This window comes from Lissotriton helveticus, chromosome 2_1 (assembly GCF_964261635.1).
Source record: "Lissotriton helveticus chromosome 2_1, aLisHel1.1, whole genome shotgun sequence".
Classification (NCBI taxonomy): Eukaryota; Metazoa; Chordata; class Amphibia; order Caudata; family Salamandridae; genus Lissotriton; species Lissotriton helveticus.
In genome coordinates this window covers 940,904,872-940,926,417 of record NC_136059.1, presented here as the reverse complement: position 1 = coordinate 940,926,417, position 21,546 = coordinate 940,904,872, and the positions used below count along the sequence as shown (strand labels likewise).

The 21,546-nt window shown below is 39.3% G+C and overlaps 1 protein-coding gene across 4 annotated transcripts in view; it reads right to left on the bottom strand.

The window, feature by feature from the left end:
- Nucleotides 1-428: 428 nt before the first annotated feature.
- The window catches only part of HSD17B3 (hydroxysteroid 17-beta dehydrogenase 3), a 910,057-nt gene continuing 888,939 nt past the window's right edge, over nucleotides 429-21,546 (bottom strand). For 3 of the 4 annotated variants that reach the window (XM_078675687.1, XM_078675688.1, XM_078675690.1), the window contains one exon: nucleotides 429-3,228. Coding sequence is in view for 2 of the 4 variants with exons in the window: in XM_078675690.1 (XP_078531816.1) it covers nucleotides 3,145-3,228 (84 nt within the window). In the remaining 2 variants the exon portion in view is untranslated. The remainder of the gene's footprint in view (nucleotides 3,229-21,546) is intronic. The other variant, XM_078675689.1, reaches the window with a different exon arrangement.

Below are 21,546 nucleotides of genomic sequence, written 5' to 3'. Positions count from 1 at the left end.
TACCCCCTAGGTCCCCAATACATCACTTCAATCTTTGAACCTTCATTTAGCTACCATCATCACTATCCAAGAGATAGAAGTAAAGGACGGTCCTTTAGTTTCAATGCAGTTAAGCTCTGGAATTCTATCCCCTTGACCATCCAAGCAATAGAAAATGAGGTACACTTTTGAAAAGCTCTTAAAACCTGGCTCTTCTAATAGATTTAGTTTCTAGGTGTATTTCTCGTCCTGTATGGTGCAACCTCTCCTAACCAGCCCTCGGATGCCTCTGGCTCGCCATGCGCTTTATAAATCTTTTAGCATAGCATGGCATAGCATTGTAAAGCAAGAAAGCATAGGTTTTGTGTTAAAATCAATCAGCACACTAATTGCAGAAACTACATTATAACCGTATCCATAACAATAATAAACGAGGCTGAGAATATATATTTGCTGGTTCATCCCCCATCTAGAAAGATATTTCTGTGGGTCAGATTACATTTTATAGGAAATACATGGAAAACAAGCTTGAACATTAATTTAAAAAAGTGCTTATAGGGTTGTGACCTGAGGGTATGGCCTCAATAATGGGACAATTTATGTATGTAGATAATCGGGTCCCTGATAACAAAGGAATGAAAATATTGAGAAACACCCCAAATAAGGTGTATTGATGCAGAACAATATTTAATAACAAGGAATCATGGAGTCGAACATTTTTCTAAAATTTTGAATGTACTTACTAATTATATAGGGGATGAACAAGTTGGGACAAACAAGTCATCTGAAATTGTTATGTCATATTTGTATGCATGTCTAATTTCTTACCTTTTACAAGGACATGATGGGATTCTTTATTTTTTCATTCAATACATAAAAACTATCAAGATAATTATAACAGTCCTGCATCACAATGAATAGAATTAAAAAAGGAAGCACCCAATCTGGATTGATCTTGAAAACCTTGCCTGTTTAAGAGTAATTAACAAAAGTGCAGAAATGCTTTCCATAACTACCTCCATGTCCTCTTCATTTTAGAATGGAGTACAAATATCAGTTTGTGAGCTTGCATTTCTTAGTACCATGATGCAGTGAGAAATTTCTGCTGTTGTTGAAATACAGAGGCATGAAGCTGAAGGACAATTATTTGTAATTTTAAAGGGATCAATGTAGTATAAAAAGCTAGATGTCCGAGTTGGACTAAATGATCTAATGTGGAGAAGATCCTTCACATACATTATTTGGAATGTTCAACTGGTGCCTATGGGCTAAAATAACTACAGAAAGATAGGGTTAACTGGTATGTACTCCTCAAAGTCACAGCTCCTAGGAGCAGGATAACCGAATAATCTACAGAGAACAACATTAAAGACAATTGCAGGGCAGCCCATAGTCTTTAGGATTTATGTCCTGTTAGGAGCAAATTAAGTCAATGGGATTAATGTATATGTCTGTTAAACGCATAATAGATTGATACTCAAAATAGGAGCAAATGAATGTTGGGCAACACAACCCACAAGTAAAAAATGTCTGTAGTGGTATGGATTACGCACTTATGCACCTAGGGTATGAGGGTCATGCTAGTCATGACCGTGTTAGTTAAGGGAGGAAGACTAGTTCTTATTAGTTACCCTCACACACCCTGGTGTTGTCATGCTTCATCATCGGGTCACCCTGACCCCTAAAAGTCGTGGAGGGCTCAACCACAGTGTTGGGTAGCTCTTTAGATAGATGAAGGGCGGGGGACTTAAAGATAAAACACCTGAAACTGACCCCTGGTTTCCCTTTATTCTTGGGTCAGATCCGGTTATTAAAAATTAATAAAACGGGTCTTTTCTGGATTTTAATGGTCCTAAGACCCTAATGCCAGTGCATTAGTCTTCCTCCCTTAACAAACACGGTCATGACTAGCATGACCCTCATACCCTAGGTGGATAAGTGCGTAATCCATACCACTACAGACATTTTTTAACTTAGAGTACACACTATTTGGCAACACGCCATACTATAGTGTGATAGGAGTATCTTTTGTGAAATATATCTCTAGGGAGGACATACTCCGGTTTTTCTTCCTCTCTGAACCCCCCGACCCCTGGCGAATGTCCCAGTAGGTCTTTTGTGTTAATAACACAACCCGCAGCCATGTCAAATCCTGACTGACGATAAAACTTCAAATATTTGTAGTTACAGGTTACAGCTGATGGGATCATTTTGCACTTTGAATTAATCAAGGTTAAGCTTCATAAAGAAGATACTATACTATGTACCATCCCTTTAACATTTCACCTTTATTTTTCATCATAACCTTCCTTGTTACACACAATTTCTTTGTTGGAGATAGACTGTCCAAGCGGTAGAAAGAAGACATCCTTAAGATGTAGATGAACCCAAACACCTAAAAATTGAAGAGGGTATTTATTTAAATACATCCTCCTAAAAAGAAGAGTCAGTGTTATATACTTTTCTTATCTGTACTGGTTTGTCAATCAGGGTATTGCGCTCCAATATCTTATTTTAATGGGATAGTTGTCAAAGGGCAATTTAGCACATATATTCATTTTGTATTTGCTCCTATTTGAACCCGTAATAGCCGATGAGCTTACCATTTGCCAGCATATCTAGGATAGAAACTAAGCCACCTCACTTATTATAAAGGAAGACTAGATGGATGTCCGTTCTGCCATTGACATCAGTGCACTCTTAATGTGGCAGACATGGCTTACATCCCTTTGTGATGGCTGATCTGCATCCGTCCAACTCTAAATAAGGCACAGGCCTTATTATTCGGTAATTAGATATTGTTTGCAACATTGTGTCCTGTAAATGCAATTTCAGTTTTTATATCACTGGTTACAAGGATAACTAAAATATGTCATGGTTAGAAAGATTTCTCATTTTAGTTCAAAAAAGTTTGCAGCTCTTAGAAGGTTCCCTTTGCTGTTTCTCACTTGCAGGCTTGACACATCCTTATTGCTGTGATGACACTGACTGGATCAAATTGTGTCCTTGAAGTGTCAGGAAGCAAACCCTCATACACGGAATCCCGAAACAAGTAAACTATTTCCCAAAGGCATTGTGAATCCTTGTTAAAGCTCCTTTTTTCGTAGGTTATTAGACGTCATCACAGCTACAAATGTCAAGGGGCTTCAATTCGCTTCATTTCAATTACAGGATATTAAAATCTAAAGTGGTCAATAACATATTTGCTTCAGTAAGTGTTTTCTTGTGCTCTTGGAAGAGTCTTCTGCTCTAGAAACAAAAAGAAGAAATAAACATTAAATACTTCAAAGAAGAAAAAGTAAAGACAAGCATATATAAATAATTCTAATGTTTTTTGCCGGTTGCTTGGGTGATCTCACAACATTGACATTTCCATTCATCATATTTTCCTGCAAGTGCAACCATTATTAAAATGACTGTTCTGTTCAAAGCTAGATTTTAAATTTATGTAAATGCTTTTTAGTTGATGGCACAGTGCACCATTTTCACTGCCCACATAAGCCCTTTCACCATAAAATCTTTGTGAACAGTAAGCCTTGTACACATCCAAACATTTGAAATAGTTGTTGACATCCTCCATAAGCAAAACAAGAATGTATCCCCTGTTGCTCACAGAATAGGTCATCACTTGGACCTGTTTCGGTTGCACAGTTTAGAGTAGTTTGTTGGAAGTCAAGCTAGTTGTGTCTAAAGATTTATATTCCTGAGTCTTCTTTTCCGTTTAGACCACATTCAAAACTGAATTGACTCCATATGCTTGAGACTGTTAATAATGCTAATTTAGAGCTGCCAAATAATGCTGAATTTCAAACTGGTCTCCACAGCATTGCGAGCTTCATCACACTTCCATGCTCATTCAGCTCAATGGAGACCAAGGCGAATCTTTAGAAAATATTTTACAACTGATTCATGGAGTTATGTAAATCTCTGTTGGAATTTACGGATGATCGGCATATTTTTTCAGCTAACCAGATTGCCCATATCTCGTTAGTATAACATAGAAAAAGTCTTTCTGTTAAGCATTGATGCAGAGAAATTTCAGAATTCATGGCAAAGATATGTCAAAACAATATATATAAGTACCACTGAAATTAGAACTGATAAAGCTGGGGCCTGATTCACAAATGTAAACTGTATAAATTCACAATTTTATTTTGTTTTGGTATTCACAAACTACGAGTTAAAGTTTAATAATGGTAATTTTATGGCTGTGGAGACTCCAGAGTAGGGGCAGGATACTCCGCTCATAAAAAGATAGGACAGGCTTATCTGTTTATGTAGGGAAACATCCTTTACAACGCAACTTTTACCACGCAGTGCCTTTACGACGCAACTTTTACAATGCAAACTATTACAACGCATTGCGCTGGGGGGCTCTAGGATAGGGAATAGATTTAATTTACTATCCAACACCTTCCCTACTATCCACGGGGACTGGAGTTGGAATAGTAAATTAAACTATTCACTATCCAGCGCCCCAAAGCACTATGCGTTGTAAAGGTATTCGTTGTAAATACCGCGTTGTAAAGGCATGCGATGTAAAAGCATGCGTTGTAATGTCATACATCCGTTTATGTATGGAGTCTCTGCCAAGAGTGTGTAATCTCGGCATTAGTAAAATTACTATTAATGAAATTAAACTTCATGAATACAAAACAAATTGTAAACTTACCCAAAAGCGTAATTTTGCCTTTGTGAATTCGGTCCTTAGTGTAAAGGTTGCAGAAAGCAGTAGAACAGAAGTTGAGAGGTGGGAGGCTGGAAAGGAGTGTAAGCAATAGTGCAAAGAAAAAGCAAAGCAAAGTATATATTCTGTGTGAATGTAAGATTAATCAGTGCTTTACAATGCCTATGGTAGAGATATGAGTGTTTGGAAACTGGATAGAGGCAGCTTAGACTTCAGACTTCCAAGGTAAAGCAAATACATGCCTATTGAGTGCGGCTTGGTAACCTATATTATTAATAGTGTAAAGATACAAATCAGTTTTGGCGGGTGTTATAAAGCAGTCACACATAACAAGAATGGAACCTTGAAGTCCTTGAATGAAACAATGACTGCAGTTGTAATTGCCACATTACTGTATGGAGTTCAATAGAGTTATAGTATTGTCAGGTGTGTGCTGATTTGTGGTGATGTGGAGAAATGTGGCAAGTGGGAATTGTGGACTGCAAAGATATTTGCAAAACACCGCAGTGTTGAGTATGGCGGGTGCATTTATTTGTGGAGGAACATGGATTGTGATTTAAGTTTCAGGTGGATTTTTCTTGACTCTGGAAAAGAGACCTACAACCAATGTACTGAGGGGGAAAAAGCATGCTGGCTATCTTGATCTGTGGGCTCTACTCACCAGCAGAATGAAGGCAAGAAAAAGAACAATCAAACCCTCACCAGAAAAGACCTATTGGATATGGAAGACACCTCAGCTCATGATTTACCTTTACTGGTGTCAGTAATCCGTACCATGAAAGAATTAGGCAGAACGTGGGCAACATATTCACAAACAACCAACAGTTTCTGACGACTCTTGTGCACATGCATAAAAAAAAGGTTAACTCTGACACTGGAAATTGGAGCAAGAAGAATGACAGACTGAGAAGGAGCCACTTTCCTGACAAGTTCCCATGGTTGCTAGCAAGTCATAAAACGAGGCAATCAAGTTAGAAAATATTCAGAATCCTTAATATAATGAATTTGGTATTAAAGAAAAAGTGGCAGGATGTGATTCAGTCAAATGTATTGCTGGTCTGCTAGCTAAAGCATTCTTAGTGATGTACCTTTGCAATTTTAGTAAGAATATCCACTGGGCTCATCAAATCCCACAATGTCCTCCATAAAGCAGCAGTCAACTGAGGCTTTCCACTGTAAACATTCAGCATTTTACACTGAGACAAGTTCTACCGAGAAAGTAGACTTTTTTCTTTTCACAATTACATTTCTAATGCTATGATGGAAAACTGCTAGAGGATGAAGAACCTTTGGATATATTTAGTACTTGGGGGCAGTTGCTACCTTACATGAACTAGCAAGATTAAAACCATCTTTGCATATCCCATTATCAATCAGGATTATATGAGCTGACAAGGATTGGTAACCTAGCCCATAAAAAGCAGAACGGTAAGCAAGTAGGAGAATCAAAGATGCGAGGGACAACAGAGACACAAAAAGCCAATGTAGGTAGAAGCATGTTAGGCTGTTTGGACCACACTTCAGCACATTAGGGCGCAGATGTGCTGGTCTGCAGCTGACTATGATACTTACAAAGCAGCAATACCAAACTCTATTACACATATGGGTCAGGAAGCAAGGCTGGCGGTATTGTTTACTACATGGAACCCGGTAAATACAAAGATTGATACTCCAAACCTGCTTGCGCTAAGTCTTTAACTGGGAAGGAAAAGCTGGGGGTCCCTGCAAAGCATCGGTCCTGTCTGGACTGATGCTTTACATGTGCAGAGAATGCACAACACAACAGTGCTCTGATAACAAATTACTGGCCAGGTATACTAAGATACTGGCTGCAAAATTTGGATACAATTTGTGACTGAACTTGGTAAAACCAGTATCTAATTTTGTGAATCTACCTATATATTAATAGGTCAGTTTGCAAAATAATGATTCATATATGCATATGGCCTTACAAATTAATATTAATTAAGAAGTTGCAAATTGTGACTCACTCTAATGACCTGCAAAGACAGAGATGGTGGCCTGCAAGAAACAGCAGCCCACCATGCCTTTTCTTTCTATTTTGAACGTGAAATCATTCTTTTAAATTGGTCCAACTTCCTAACAAGAAAATGGGCAGTTTAAAAAAGGAAAAAAAAGGTTTACATTTTTTTAAATTCTCAGTGAGAGTTGGCGGCTTTCTCCTGGACCACTGCCTACTTCCCCAGAAGCTGTTACCTAATTCACAAAGGGGAAGTGTTGCAAACAGGACCGCTTCCTGTTTGCATATCATTTACCACTTGGCAATCAGCAACTTTTCCATGGTTTGCAAATAGAATTCCCATTGCAAACTATTGATACGTATGGTACTGAATAGCAATTCGGAAGGGATGCCCACAATATGCCACTTCCAAATTGAGAAACAGTATCTATTCGGAAACTTTTAGATGTTGGTCATAAACACTCCGGGCGTATTCACAAAGGTAAATGTACACTTGTGTAAATATACAGATGTAAGTTCACTTTTGAGTGGCTTTACTGCTTCTGGCTATTCCTCATTTACGAGTATACAGTTACTCAAAAGTCCATACTGATTTGTCTCCATCTCCTGAAAGAGGTGGCAGTGCCAAATTTACGTATGCACGTTACCGCAGCCAAAAGGGAGCAGTAGTAAGTCCAGCACAACACATGGCCAGCCACTGATACTGCAACAGCCACCCACAGAAATTAACGGACGCAGGGACTTGAGACAGAACCCAGCAGGATATAAGATTAAACATAAATAACGTATTTTAACTTTTTTTAAATCTATGTTAATTAAATTAAATATTTAAATGGTTACATATATATATTACAAATAAATATGCATTGCTAATATATTTAATACATGTTTTAAGCATAAAAATAGATGTAACTTTATTTATCATATTTTAATTAATTTAATAAATATGTAAAGAAAAAGTTAATTGTTTAATGTTACCACTAGTAACTTTTCAAATATAAGTGGAGGCCTCTGCTATCGAGAAAGAGATCAACATATGAAGAAAAAGGAAGCAGGAACAAGTGTAAACTTTTATTAAACTTAAAAAAAATAGATTACGTTTCTTTAATTAGAAAATGTAATTAATGTTAAAAAATTGAATATATTAATTTTAATTTTACAATATAAAAAAGGTACAGCAATAATAACTTAATTTAAAAGTAAAATTTAACTTTTATTGTTTTGAATACATTCAATTTCAATTATTTTTCAGAAATCCCACCTAAAGAAAATATATATTTTTTGTATGTATTAAAAATTATCAACTGGTTTAGAAGTATGTGAGTTATATTTTAATGAAAAATAATTTTACATTAAATTTTTAATTAAAAAGGGTAGTAAACTATTTAAAATGAACATACAAAATGTTTGATTTAAAAAAAATTTTTTAATTGTAAATAATGTATTTCCTTACCTAGTTTAAATAAGCTAATTCAATTTAACAATATTTCCAGCTGTTTTTTATTTTAAGTACTACATCCATTATTTCCAAAGGAAGGGTGTTGTAATGACAATAGTTGGTCATAAGTGGTGCCTGACCTAGTCCAAGTCTGAGCTGGAGTAGTTTACTATTTTAGGCTCCTTTTTGTATGTTATAACTTCAGAACTGCGGTTTATGAATAGCAATGGGCTTATTCTTTTGTTGGTGGGTGCATGTCCTTCCTTAACCCCTCCCTACCATTCTCAAACCCTCCTTTACCCTTCGCAAGCCCCACTTACTCCTTCTTCAGCTCCTCCCATTTAGTGGTATGTCCTTTTATCCAGCCACTCCCCCAGTCCTTCCCAAATTCACTTTTAAGTAATAAACTTGGGTGTGTGAGGATCGCCCCATAGAAAAGATAGGAGAACTGGAGCAGGAAATTTATATGCTAAGGTTTGTTAGTAGCATTTTGTAGTATTTTAGTAGCACTATTGTAGTACTACTTTAAATGTATAACAAAATATAGTTTGAGAATAGGCCCCAAGGTAACCTGTCCTCTCAAAGGTATCCCTGGTTCCTCGTTATTAGCAGACGCCTTGGAATAAGGCTACAGAAACAAGCATTGCGCATTTGCAGGTTTGATACATGGTCTTGTGTGATTTTCTCATTAGCTACATTTTTAGAGTCAGTCTTGCCTATTCGCACTAGGATACTTATGTAAACGCCAGAACACAACCAATAAGCTGTCATGATTCAGTATGAAGCCACACATGTGTATGGCTCAACTACTATTTGGAACTATTTACTGTAAAAAACCCACCCCTTTCCCGTGCACCAGCACTCCATAGTAAGTATATGTATATATGAAAGTGTGTTCGGTGCAATACGTGAAGTACGTGAAGTATAAACATTGTGACTTAGATTTGTGACATTTAGAAATATAAAACCTCTGATTGCCGTTTTTGTTTAAGCCTCTTGATTTACATTCACAGTGCCTTTGTTTGCCAGCATTAAATAGCTCTCAAAAGAAATGTTGCTTAAATATTGCAGAGTTATCGCAGGAGAAATCATTCAGTTGTTCTCTCGCGTGTGCCGGCCTAAATCTGGCCGAGCGCACGCAGTTGTGGCCAAGCGCACGCATACGTGGGGTGCGGCTGGGTGCGGTCCGGTATTTAAACCACACCCAGCCTTCTAGAAAGCGCATTGCCTCCAGCCTGCTCCAACGAGAGGACGTGTGAGCTCCCACTCCTAGGGATGATGTCGCTTACCTGAAGAACAAATTTCGAAAGCCTGCAGTCATCTCCGGAATCGTGGCCTGGCATTTTCTTTCAACTTCAGGAACAGCAGAAAACTAAGATAAGTGTACTGATTTTCAAAATTAAGGCGCTCTCCGCAAGAAAGTTTACCGGGACAATTTATGAATACATCTTTCAAGAAATAACCTACAGAACTTCAGAAAGAGACTTTGAAACTTAATCTAGGTATTTAGGAATTTAGAGTTATATGTTAGGAAAAGGGGGGGGAGCAGAACGTGAACGCTGTACATTGGAAAGAAGTTATTTCCGAATGTGTAATACTTGATTCATTTAGTTGTATATTTGTTCTTCTTGCCATAAAAACCTTGCATTTTAGATTTGGAAACCAAAGGATGTAAAGACACAGAAAACCATCTAGTAAGTTCAAAGACTGAGATAGGCCCTAGTTATTTCAGGCAAAAAGGGGGGTTACAAGTCAAGAGAAAGAACATAAAGGTTTAATCATTTTTATTTGTTTATTACAGAACTATTTTAAAAGAAAAGGTTTGATTTCACAACAGGACAACACAACACGACGAGACCATCGAATCTCACCTGACCAGTCCGACCAACAAGACAAGAAAGACATACTGGACGAAAGACTGACAACAGCTGTTCGCAGGTAGGCGAGAGATCGTAGTTTAAGGAGAGAGAGTTAGAAGAAGTCACAGAAGTTGCTTCAAGGAGAGAATAGAACTAGAGAAGTAAATAGTAATTCTTGTTGTTTCGCAGGTCGACAGCAAGAACATTTACGTCCAGTACCGGCCCTCCTCCCCTTCGTCTAACTCTTATCTTGTAGTGTTCAATACTTCCTCCAGGAAGGGGTTAGTCTTTAGGGAGGTTGGTCCCTTGCGTCCCTGCGAATTCTCTACGCATCTCATATCAAGACAAGGTAAGGGACGACGTAAAGACCTTGACAGAAGGCAAAGCCCAAGTAGAATAAAATTTGCCTGAATGCAATGGACCAAGTCACTCTTCAAGATATAGCTGCTATGCTATCAGAATTAAAACAGGAGAATGTAGATTTACGTAGAGACATGGTTTCACTCCACAACACAGTGCACCAACAAAAGCAAGTTTTAAAACCAGCCACCTTCTCGGGGGGAGCTTCTTCTTCTTCTGAAAATCAAACTCAGATCCAAGTAATCACGCCAGTCCCTACACCTCTAGCCCAACCTGAGAGGTTTTACGGTGACCCTAATAAATTTACCATCTTTCTTAATCAGTGCCATTTACACTTTTTGGCCAAAGTCACAGCTTTCCCAGATGATTCCTCCAAAGTGGCTTTTATGTTGTCCTACTTAGGTGGGGATGCTGCTTTGTGGTCTGTCCCTCTAGTAGAAAGAAATGACCCGGTTTTGTATAACTTCAGAGCCTTTGAACGCTCACTAAAAAAGATTTTTGCGAAGCACGTCTTTGTTCAATCAGCTGACAGTGAGCTCTTACATTTAAAACAGGGTTCGTCTGATCTATTACATTATATATCAGTATTTAACCGCTTGGTTCTGGAAGCCGATTGGCCACATCAAAAAAGAGTATCCTTATTCTATAGAGGTCTGAAGGATGAGCTCAAGGATATGGTAACTCAAATCTTAGAACCTCCCGAAGAGATCAGCGAATTCATAGATTTGGTTGTAAAATTAAATCATAGGCTGATAGAAAGAAAAGGAGAAAGAGGAAAATTAGACCATAAGATAATGTTTCAAAAAGATAAAATTTTGTTTCCTAAAGAAACAACCCAAAGATTGGACACTGTAGAACCCATGCAAATAGGTTCAATTCGAGGACCTTTAACAAAGGAAGAAAAAGAGAAGAGACGAAAGTTAAATCAATGCCTTTATTGCGGGAAGACAGGACATTTAGTGAAAGAATGTCCCTCCAAACCAAGTAAGGGGAAAAACAAGTCCGTAAATTTAGCTGTAACATCTGAGGAAACGGAAAACTAGTGCACTCGATAAAGGAAGAGGTCAGTTTATCGAGTGTGTGTTCCAGTTCGGCCTCAATGGTCCCACCTAAGGGGTGTCGACATTTTTGTGTAATTGTTGAATTGAAAAGTTTAGTCAATTCAGGAAGTTCAAGAAAAGTAGAAGTAATCATTGATTCAGGAGCTACTGGAAATTTTATTGACACTCAGTTTTTAAAATATTTAGGATTCAGCTCCGTCCTTAAGACTTACCCAGAAACAGTCAGAGCAGTTGACGGTAAAGAATTGACTTCTGGACCGATCAAGAAGCAAACAGAGGTTTTAGTTATGGACAGTTCCCCTATTCACAGGGAAAGAATAGTTTTTGATGTTATCGACGCTCCGCAATTCAAACTAATCTTGGGACTTCCCTGGCTAGTTTTACACAACCCAATAATTGATTGGCAGGCAAGAACAGTGACCTTTAAATCTCACCATTGTCTGAGTCAATGTTTTAGATTAGACAGGACTGGAGACACAATCCAAGGCTTTTAATTACCAGTAGAATCTTCTAGTATCCTACTTCTAGAAGGAGTGCCCGCAGTGTACTCAGACCTAAAAGATGTGTTTGACAAACAAAAGGCTAATACTCTTCCCCCTCATAGGGATTTTGACTGCAGAATTGATCTTGTGCCTGGGGCAACCCTGCCATGCAGCAGAATCTATGCTCTGACAGACAAGGAAAACGAACACTTACGAGAATATTTAGACGAATATCTTGCTAACGGTTTCATCAGGCACTCTAAGTCTCCAGTTTCGTCTGCACTTTTTTTTATTCCAAAACGTGGAGGGTAATTAAGAGCGTGCATAGATTATAGAGCCTTAAACAATGTCACGATTAAGAACAGATATCCTTTGCCACTCATTCCAACTCTTTTAGACCAGGTAAAGAATGCAACCATTTATACTAAATTGGATTTGCGCGGAGCTTATCATCTCGTTAGTGTCCGGAAAGGTGATGAGTGGAAGACAGCATTCCGAACCAAATTTGGCCTTTATGAATATCAAGTCATGCCTTTCGGACTCTGTAACGCTCCTGCAGCTTTTCAATTTTTTATAAATGAGGTTTTGCATGAGTTTATTGACATTTGTTGTGTGGTCTACATTGACGACATTTTAATCTACTCACACTCCGAAGACGAACATGTACAACAAGTTCGCACCATTCTTCAAAAACTGCTTTCCAATTCATTATATGTGAAATTAGAAAAAAGTTTATTTCATGTGTCAAAAGTAGATTTCTTGGGATACATTATTAGTCCCGCTGGCATTGAAATGGACCCTAAAAAAGTGGAAGCTGTTACTTCTTGGCCCCAACCTTCATCTGTGAAACAGATACACAGTTTTCTAGGGTTCGCAAACTTCTACCGTAGATTCATCCAGAATTTTTCACAAATTATAACACCCATTACCAAACTGCTACGAAAAGGAGTAAAATTTGATTGGACCGAAGCAGCTGCTAAAGCCTTTCATGATTTAAAGGAAAAGTTTACATCAGCCCCCATTTTGAGTCATCCAGATCCTAAACTCCCATTTATTGTCGAGGCAGATGCATCTCAGTTTGCTTTAGGAGGAATCTTGTCTCAACGAAATTTCGAAACTGGTCAAATGCATCCCATTGCCTACTATTCAAGAAAATTGTCCCCTGCAGAAATAAATTATGCAATAGCTGATAAAGAATTATTAGCTATAAAAGCAGTTTTTGAGGAGTGGCGACACTACTTGTTAGGGGCACGTCACCCCATCACCATCTATACTGATCATAGGAACTTGCAAGCTTTACAAAAGGTAAAAGCTTTATCAGCCAGACAGTTACGTTGGTCTTTGTTCTTCAATGATTACAGTTTTGTGATAACTTACCGACCTGGGAAAGAAAATCTAAAAGCTGATGCATTGTCTCGATTAGGAGAAAATAGTTTGGATCACGAAACTGTTGTTCTTCCTGTATTACCTACTACCTGTTTTCAAGCTTGTTTATCGGTCAAAAGTATTTCTGATGAAATACAAAGGGAGTTAAAGACTAAAAGTCTTGAAGAATGGAGAAAAGATTATCCATATCTTCAAGAAAAAGATAAGTTTCTTTACATGCATGATCTAGTTATGGTTCCTACTAAGTCCCTTCAGGAATCAATTATCCACATTTTTCATGATTCACCTCTCTCGGCTCATCCGGGAATCACCAAGACATACGAACTGATTAAGAGACAATTTTGGTGGCCAACAATGTTCAAAATGTTCAATGTTATGTGACCACTTGTAGTGTTTGTATTCAAAATAAGCCCTCTCATCAGTCTCCTAGTGGTCTATTAACACCTCTTCCAATACCTCCTCAACCTTGGCATTCTATCTCTTTAGATTTTATTGTAGAACTTCCTTTAACTCAAAAAGGACACACTACAATTCTAACTGTTGTAGATCAGTTTTCACGAATGGCACATTTCATCCCTTTGAAAAGACTTCCTACTACTATGGAGTTAGCTAAGATTTTGGTTACTCATGTCATTCGGTTACATGGAATTCCATCAGTAGTGATTTCTGACAGGGGGTCTCAATTTATATCTCACGTTTGGAAGAATTTAAGTTCTATTCTCCAAATGGAAATCCGTTTATCATCTAGTTATCACCCCCAAACGGATGGTTTAACAGAACGCACAAATCAAACCATAGAACAGTATTTACGTTGCATGTTAACCACCGTCTCAGGAGATTGGTCTGACCTCTTAAGTACTTTGGAATTCGCATACAATAATGCTGAACATACTTCCACTAACATGTCTCCTTTTTTCTGTAATTACGGCTTCCATCCAAAATGCTTTCCAGAAGACATTAAGATTAATACTTCAGTTCCAGCAATTCATGATTATATCTCTGAGTTGTCTTCTATTCATAAGGAAGCTCGGTATAACTTGGCTCGTGCTAAGGAATGCCAAAAAAGAACGGCTGATAAACACAGAAGACAACAACCTCAGTACAGCCCTGGAGACAAGGTCTGGTTAAGCACAAAAAACTTGATCATAAAAGGAAACAAGAAATTTAACCCCAGATTTATAGGTCCATTTCCCATCGAAAAAATCATTAACCCGGTTTGTGTAAAGTTACTTCTTCCTCAGAAATATCGGATTCATCCGGTATTCCATGTGTCCTTAGTCAAACCTTTTGACCCTCGAACTAGGTTGATTCGACCTCCATCTTCCGTTTTTATTGATGGTCACTCCGAATTTGAAGTCAAGAAGGTTCTAGATTCCAAACGGGTTCGGGCAAAACTGTTTTATTTGGTAGATTGGAAGGGGTATGGCCCTGAGGAAAGATCATGGGAACCTATCACTCATCTACAAAATGCTCCGAAATTGCTAAGAAAATTCCATATGCAAAACCCCTCGAAACCTAAGCCTATAGCAACAGTCTTAGGGGGGATCTTGAGGAGGGAGTACTGTCATGATTCAGTATGAAGCCACACATGTGTATGGCTCAATTACTATTTCGAACTATTTACTGTAAAAAAAACACCCCTTTCCCGTGCACCAGCACTCCATAGTAAGTATATGTATATATGAAAGTGTGTTCGGTGCAATACGTGAAGTACGTGAAGTATAAACATTGTGACTTAGATTTGTGACATTTAGAAATATAAAACCTCTGATTGCCGTTTTTGTTTAAGCCTCTTGACTTACATTCACAGTGCCTTTGTTTGCCAGCATTAAATAGCTCTCAAAAGAAATGTTGCTTAAATATTGCAGAGTTATCGCAGGAGAAATCATTCAGTTGTTCTCTCGCGTGTGCCGGCCTAAATCTGGCCGAGCGCACGAAGTTGTGGCCAAGCGCACGCATACGTGGGGTGCGGCTGGGTGCGGTCCGGTATTTAAACCACACCCAGCCTTCTGGAAAGCGCTTTGCCTCCAGCCTGCTCCAACGAGAGGACGTGTGAGCTCCCACTTCTAGGGATGATGTCGCTTACCTGAAGAACGAATTTCGAAAGCCTGCAGTCATCTCCGGAATCGTGGCCTGGCATTTTCTTTCAACTTCAAGAACAGCAGAAAACTAAGATAAGTGTACTGATTTTCAAAATTAAGGCGCTCTCCGCAAGAAAGGTTACCGGGACAATTTATGAATACATCTTTCAAGAAATAACCTACAGAACTTCAGAAAGAGACTTTGAAACTTAATCTAGGTATTTAGGAATTTAGAGTTATATGTTAGGAAAAGGGGGGGGAGCAGAACGTGAACGCTGTACATTGGAAAGAAGTTATTTCCGAATGTGTAATACTTGATTCATTTAGTTGTATATTTGTTCTTCTTGCCATAAAAACCTTGCATTTTAGATTTGGAAACCAAAGGATGTAAAGACACAGAAAACCATCTAGTAAGTTCAAAGACTGAGATAGGCCCTAGTTATTTCAGGCAAAAAGGGGGGTTACAAGTCAAGAGAAAGAACATAAAGGTTTAATCATTTTTATTTGTTTATTACAGAACTATTTTAAAAGAAAAGGTTTTATTTCACAACAGGACAACACAACACGACGAGACCATCGAATCTCACCTGACCAGTCCGACCAACAAGACAAGAAAGACATACTGGACGAAAGACTGACAACAGCTGTTCGCAGGTAGGCGAGAGATCGTAGTTTAAGGAGAGAGAGTTAGAAGAAGTCACAGAAGTTGCTTCAAGGAGAGAATAGAACTAGAGAAGTAAATAGTAATTCTTGTTGTTTCGCAGGTCGACAGCAAGAACATTTACGTCCAGTACCGGCCCTCCTCCCCTTCGTCTAACTCTTATCTTGTAGTGTTCAATACTTCCTCCAGGAAGGGGTTAGTCTTTAGGGAGGTTGGTCCCTTGCGTCCCTGCGAATTCTCTACGCGTCTCATATCAAGACAAGGTAAGGGACGACGTAAAGACCTTGACATAAGCATATAGATTGACTACAATCATGACACCTTAGCTACAGCTGCACACCTCTATTTGACAAACCACCAAACATAATCGCCCAATAATAGACTCATTTTTAACAAAATATTGATTTTATACAGCATAACCTCCAAATTTATGTTTTAAAGTGTGAAAGCTTTTATTCAGATTTTATTTAAACTTAAAAAACAATATTTTTTTATTATGGGATTGTCCCTTTGGGAAACTTCAGCTTTGAGTTTATTTAATCGTTTGTTAACCCAATGTGACTTTTATTTTATGCTGCTTTCATGGTCGTTGACCGAAATAAAATATTTCAAAGCAAAAGAGACTCAATATACCTAATTAAGCTGAGGATCAGATTGTGGTAGGCAACGGACGACAAAAACCCATTGATTATGAAGAGGCCTGTGTTGTGAGCCTGGTCTAAGGTAAGGGAGAGAATTGAGGCTGGATGACCAGGGGCCACCCCAGGGAGAAAGGCTTGGTGTCCTCCCCACACCGAGGAAGGGAGGGGCAGTGAAACAGGAGGAGAAACGTGTCTGGACCGCGTTGATGATGAACAGGACTGCACTGGTGAAGCCAGAGGAGAGTGGTGTTGCGGGGTCTAGCAGGACATAAAGGATACACATAGGGTCTGGCATCCCTGGTGTCAAAAGGCAAATAGGTTTGAGGAGAAAAAAATTGAAAAAATATTTACATTTAAAATATTAATGTTAAATAATGTTATATTTTAATTGTAGAACAATATAAAAAACGGGTCAGCATTAATAACCTAATTTACATTTAAAACTTAATTATTATGAGTAAGTAAGTAAGTAAAAAACTTTATTTGTTTCGGTTAGTTAAAACATTTTACAAATGGATAAAAAGAGGACAAAAACAAAAATCTATAGTGATATTCCTGATATAAAATAGACTAATATAAATCGGCTGATAACTTAGCCAGTTCAGGTGCTGACAGGGAACAAAGAAAATGTCTCTGGGGACTGAGAAGGGACGTAAATTATATAATTACCTCTTGGCTCAAAAGTGAAATGCAAATCATCATTTCAAGGCCTTAACCAGGGGCAGTGGCAGATCAATGGAAACAACTGTTTGTGCCGAAGAACTCCAAGGCTGTACCTAGAACTCAAGTGAGTACACACACGTTCCCTTATCCATAGGTGCACTCCCTCACTGCACACTACACTACACATATACTCATTGCCAGTCTGACACAACAAAACCAATATCACCTAATATACCCTGGCAATGTAGCGTCCCTACCCCGTAGTCCATCGACGGGGAGGGTCGTGCTTTCTCCGTGGACCGGTGGCAGTAAAGAGGGTTACCGCAAACAAATGATGGACGGAATGCTGACAATACATACATTCTCCCCCAGTCAAAAGTTCTGGGTTAAATCCATCGTTCTTTTGCCCACTACGCCACCCCAGTTTGGACCCAGCCATATGCAAATCAGTCTTGACCCTGTGTCTAATGGGAACAGTCCAGACCGAACTGCCAGGCCAGGTCCTCCCTGGACCACAAACTAGCATCCTGGGACCGGTTTCCCATCATTCTTTTGCCCACTACGCCACCCCAGTTTGGACCCAGCCATATGCAAATCGGTCTTGACCCTGTGCCTCATGGGAACAGTCCAGAATGAACCCATCGTTCTTTTGCCCACTACGCCACCCCAGTTTGGACCCAGCCATATTCAAATCAGTGTTGACCATGTGCCTCATGGGAACAGTCCAGACCAAACTGCCAGGCCAGGTCCTCCCTGGACCGGAAACTAGTATCCTGGGACAGGTTTCCCATAATTCTTTTGCCCACTACGCCACCCCAGTTTGAACCCAGCTATACGCAAATCAGTCATGACCCTGTGCCTCATGGAGCAGTCCAGAACAAACCCATCGTTCTTTTGCCCACTACGCCACCCCAGTTTGGACCCAACCATATGCAAATCAGTCTTGACCCTGTGCCTCATTGGAACAGTCCAGACCGAACAATGCAAATCAGTCTTGACCCTGTGCCTCATGGGAACAGTCCAGACCGAAGGGAGGTAAGTGACACACACACACTGTCCCTAATCCATAGGTGCACTCCCTCACTACACACTACACAACACATATACCCATTGCCAGGCTGATACAACAAAACCCGTACCACCTAACGTATCCTGGCAATATAGCGTCCCTACTCCATGGTCCATCGATGGGCAGGGTTGTGCATTCTCCGTGGGCCGGTGGCAGCAGAGAGGGCAAATGTTGTCCAGTCGAAGACGGGGGAAGTGGTGAAAAGGTGAGTTTTCACCCCTTACCCCCAATCAGCCAACTAAGGCGTGGCGGTTGGACCGCCACATTTTTTTCATAGCTGTGAGGCACATCTAAATCTACAAGGCGGGAAAGCAGGCTGAGGTCCTCCCGGCATTCCTTTTTCCCTTTCCTGCCATCAACGTGTCAGATGTTTCTTCCCGGAGACCGCAGTTCAAATGCAGTCTTTCGTTTGTGGGATCACCGATATCTGAATACGGCGGGAAGACCATCGCAGCAGTGGGCTGGTTTACAGTCAAAAAGTTGATGGCTGGACCGTTACATCTAAATCAGGCACTAACTGTCTCAGCATGTCAGACTCAGCACTCCTTGTGCATAATTTTAGGCTCTGTCTTGGCAGGTTGAATTCAAGATTCAAGCATGCTGCAGGAGTACCGTTGGGCAGGGAGAAATCAGTCCCATAGCCTCAGTTCTGGGCACAATCTTGCCAGACCTCTAGTTCATCTCTAAAAATGATCGCTCCATACATCATGGTTGGCATCAGTTTGGAGTTTATCACTCAGAATAATGCCGTTACATGGGGGCCGTTCATTGTGGGGATTAGTTTGCAAAACGAGACAGTTAATGTCAGGTCTACTTGCTTCCAGGGGGTAGATGGTGTTTGTAGCACCCTTGACCGTTAAAATGTACTCCCAAGTATTTGAATGATGGGATAGTCTCCAGTTTTTTGCTGCCCAGATGTCATGATACTTTTTTTATGTTATTCTTGCGAATCACTAAGATTTTGGTTTTCTCGCTGTTGATTTCAATGTTATTTGTTTGATAATACTCTTTAAAAGCAGACAAAGAGCACTGCAAGCCTATTTGGGTTTGATCAAATATAATGGTATCATCAACATATTGGAGGAAATTGATTTTCCCGGTTAATTTGGGTGAGAAGGCTCTCAAAGTGGCAAGATGGTTAGGTTATTGATATCAGCAAGATACATGCTGAAAAGAAGCGGAGCTAGGGTACATCCCTGTTTCTCCCCCATCAATGTCGAAATGTTATCTGATGTTACCCCGTTGAATGTAATCCACACTTTTACCCACGTATCGGAGAAGAGGCTGATGATGGCGTTTAGTAGTGAGGCTGGAACCCACAACTTGCTATCATGAATATATTACAATTAATAATAGGAAGTTTTAATGATGAAAAATTCGACCTAGATAACGAAAACAATGTTTTTATCTATTAAGATGTATTAAACGTGATGTACAGAATTAATTAATAGTAATATCATTATATCATAATAAAAATGGTTACACCGATTATTAAGCTAATAAAGGTTATTAAAGTATGTAACATATTTATTTCCCATGTTTTCTTTCCTTAATACCTACCTCTATTATTTTTTTACGTGCTTGTGTTGCACTACCAGTGTCATGCATGACTCTGGAGTTACTACAGCTCTGAGTTGAAGTATTTCATTTTTATTTCTTGAGTTGGTCTGCCTCAGACATCCACATATTGTAGTGTAGTTCCTATATGCCGAATAGGCCCTGCGCATTGGAATAATATATCCTATACATTTGACTTAGAACTGAGGTCAACTAGGTCTCTATCGAATATACGAAACTTAATTGTGTGTGTGCCAACTAACTCAGAGGTCAGTAGAAACTTTCTTGAATACACAAGAAGGGATTAGTTTCTGACAACTGCATAAACATGACAACTTTGTTTCCCAGGAATAATAATATATCTCTCAGAGTCACGGAAACAATAGATAAGTATTTCACTCAGTCAATCAATGTCAAAATGTTTTATTGTATGATTAATTAAAATCTTTACAACCGTCCCATTATAAGATAACTATACAAAGACAATCTATATCAATTAATATCAGTCAACCTTAAAATTACAACATTTCAAATTTGGCAATAGTCAGCTTCTGCCAGCTAAATGGGCTTTTAGTCGACTATGGATGCAGTCCATGTGTACCGTTGGGGATCCTTAGGAAGCAGGTAAAGGGCAGTTTTCTCCTGTCTTTTGTACCTGCTCCACTTGCCCTAACCGTTTTCTTACCTCTGCCAAGAATTTTACTCCCCGGCAGGCCAGAATTATGGAAGAACTGCCCAGCCAGCTTATCACTGCCTGTCTGCAAGTACGAATTTTCAGTTCATTAAAAGTGGGCTTCAAGTACCATTTCCTCAAAGCCATAAGTGCTGGGCAAGCACATAAAAAGTGAGATAAAGATTCCGTTTTGTATCCACATAGCCGACATTGCTCTGTCTGATAGTTGTATTTCCAGGATGGTAATAGATCTTTTGCACCGTGCTGTCCCATTCGGTACTCTATATAGTTCTTTTTTAAGTGTCCACTAAAATGAGATAATAAATATGCTTGCGGCTTAAGTGATTTAAAAGAGTTGATGATAGTCCACCCGTGTTGACGTTTAGAGGTGGTGTTTTTATCCACCAAGAAGGATTTACTTTTTGTTGCCTTGTTGGCTGCTCTACTAATAGTTGCTTTATCTGCCCTGGTATCCCAAACTGTTTGTAGATCAAGCTCACTCAAGCAGATTTGCAAATACCTTCTCCAGGACTTCGGGGCTTCGTTTTCCACCTGTTGTTTAATTTCTTCCCAGCATAGACTGTCCACGGTTTCTGGGTCGGCTGAGCGAAATCTTTGGCAGATCTTCACAAAGCCGCTCATGCTCCGGAATTTCTGGTTTTGAAGGCCAAATTCGAGCCGCACTTGCGAGGGGGAGGCAGATTTTGGCAGATTAAAAACAGCTTTATAGATCTTTTTCGGCAGGTCATTTAGCAGATCAGCCTCCTTGCCGCACCAAGTAACAAGACCGCAGGACAGGGTGGGCAGAATTTGAGCGGCCATTACCTTTAGGAGATCATTATAATTTGGGCAATCCAATTTTGTTTTTATTAGACGATATGCAAAAATTAGCGATTGCGCTTTGGCTTTTAATGCCAATTTATGCTCCTTGTGTGTTAATCCTTGCCCTATTGTGATACCGAGGTATT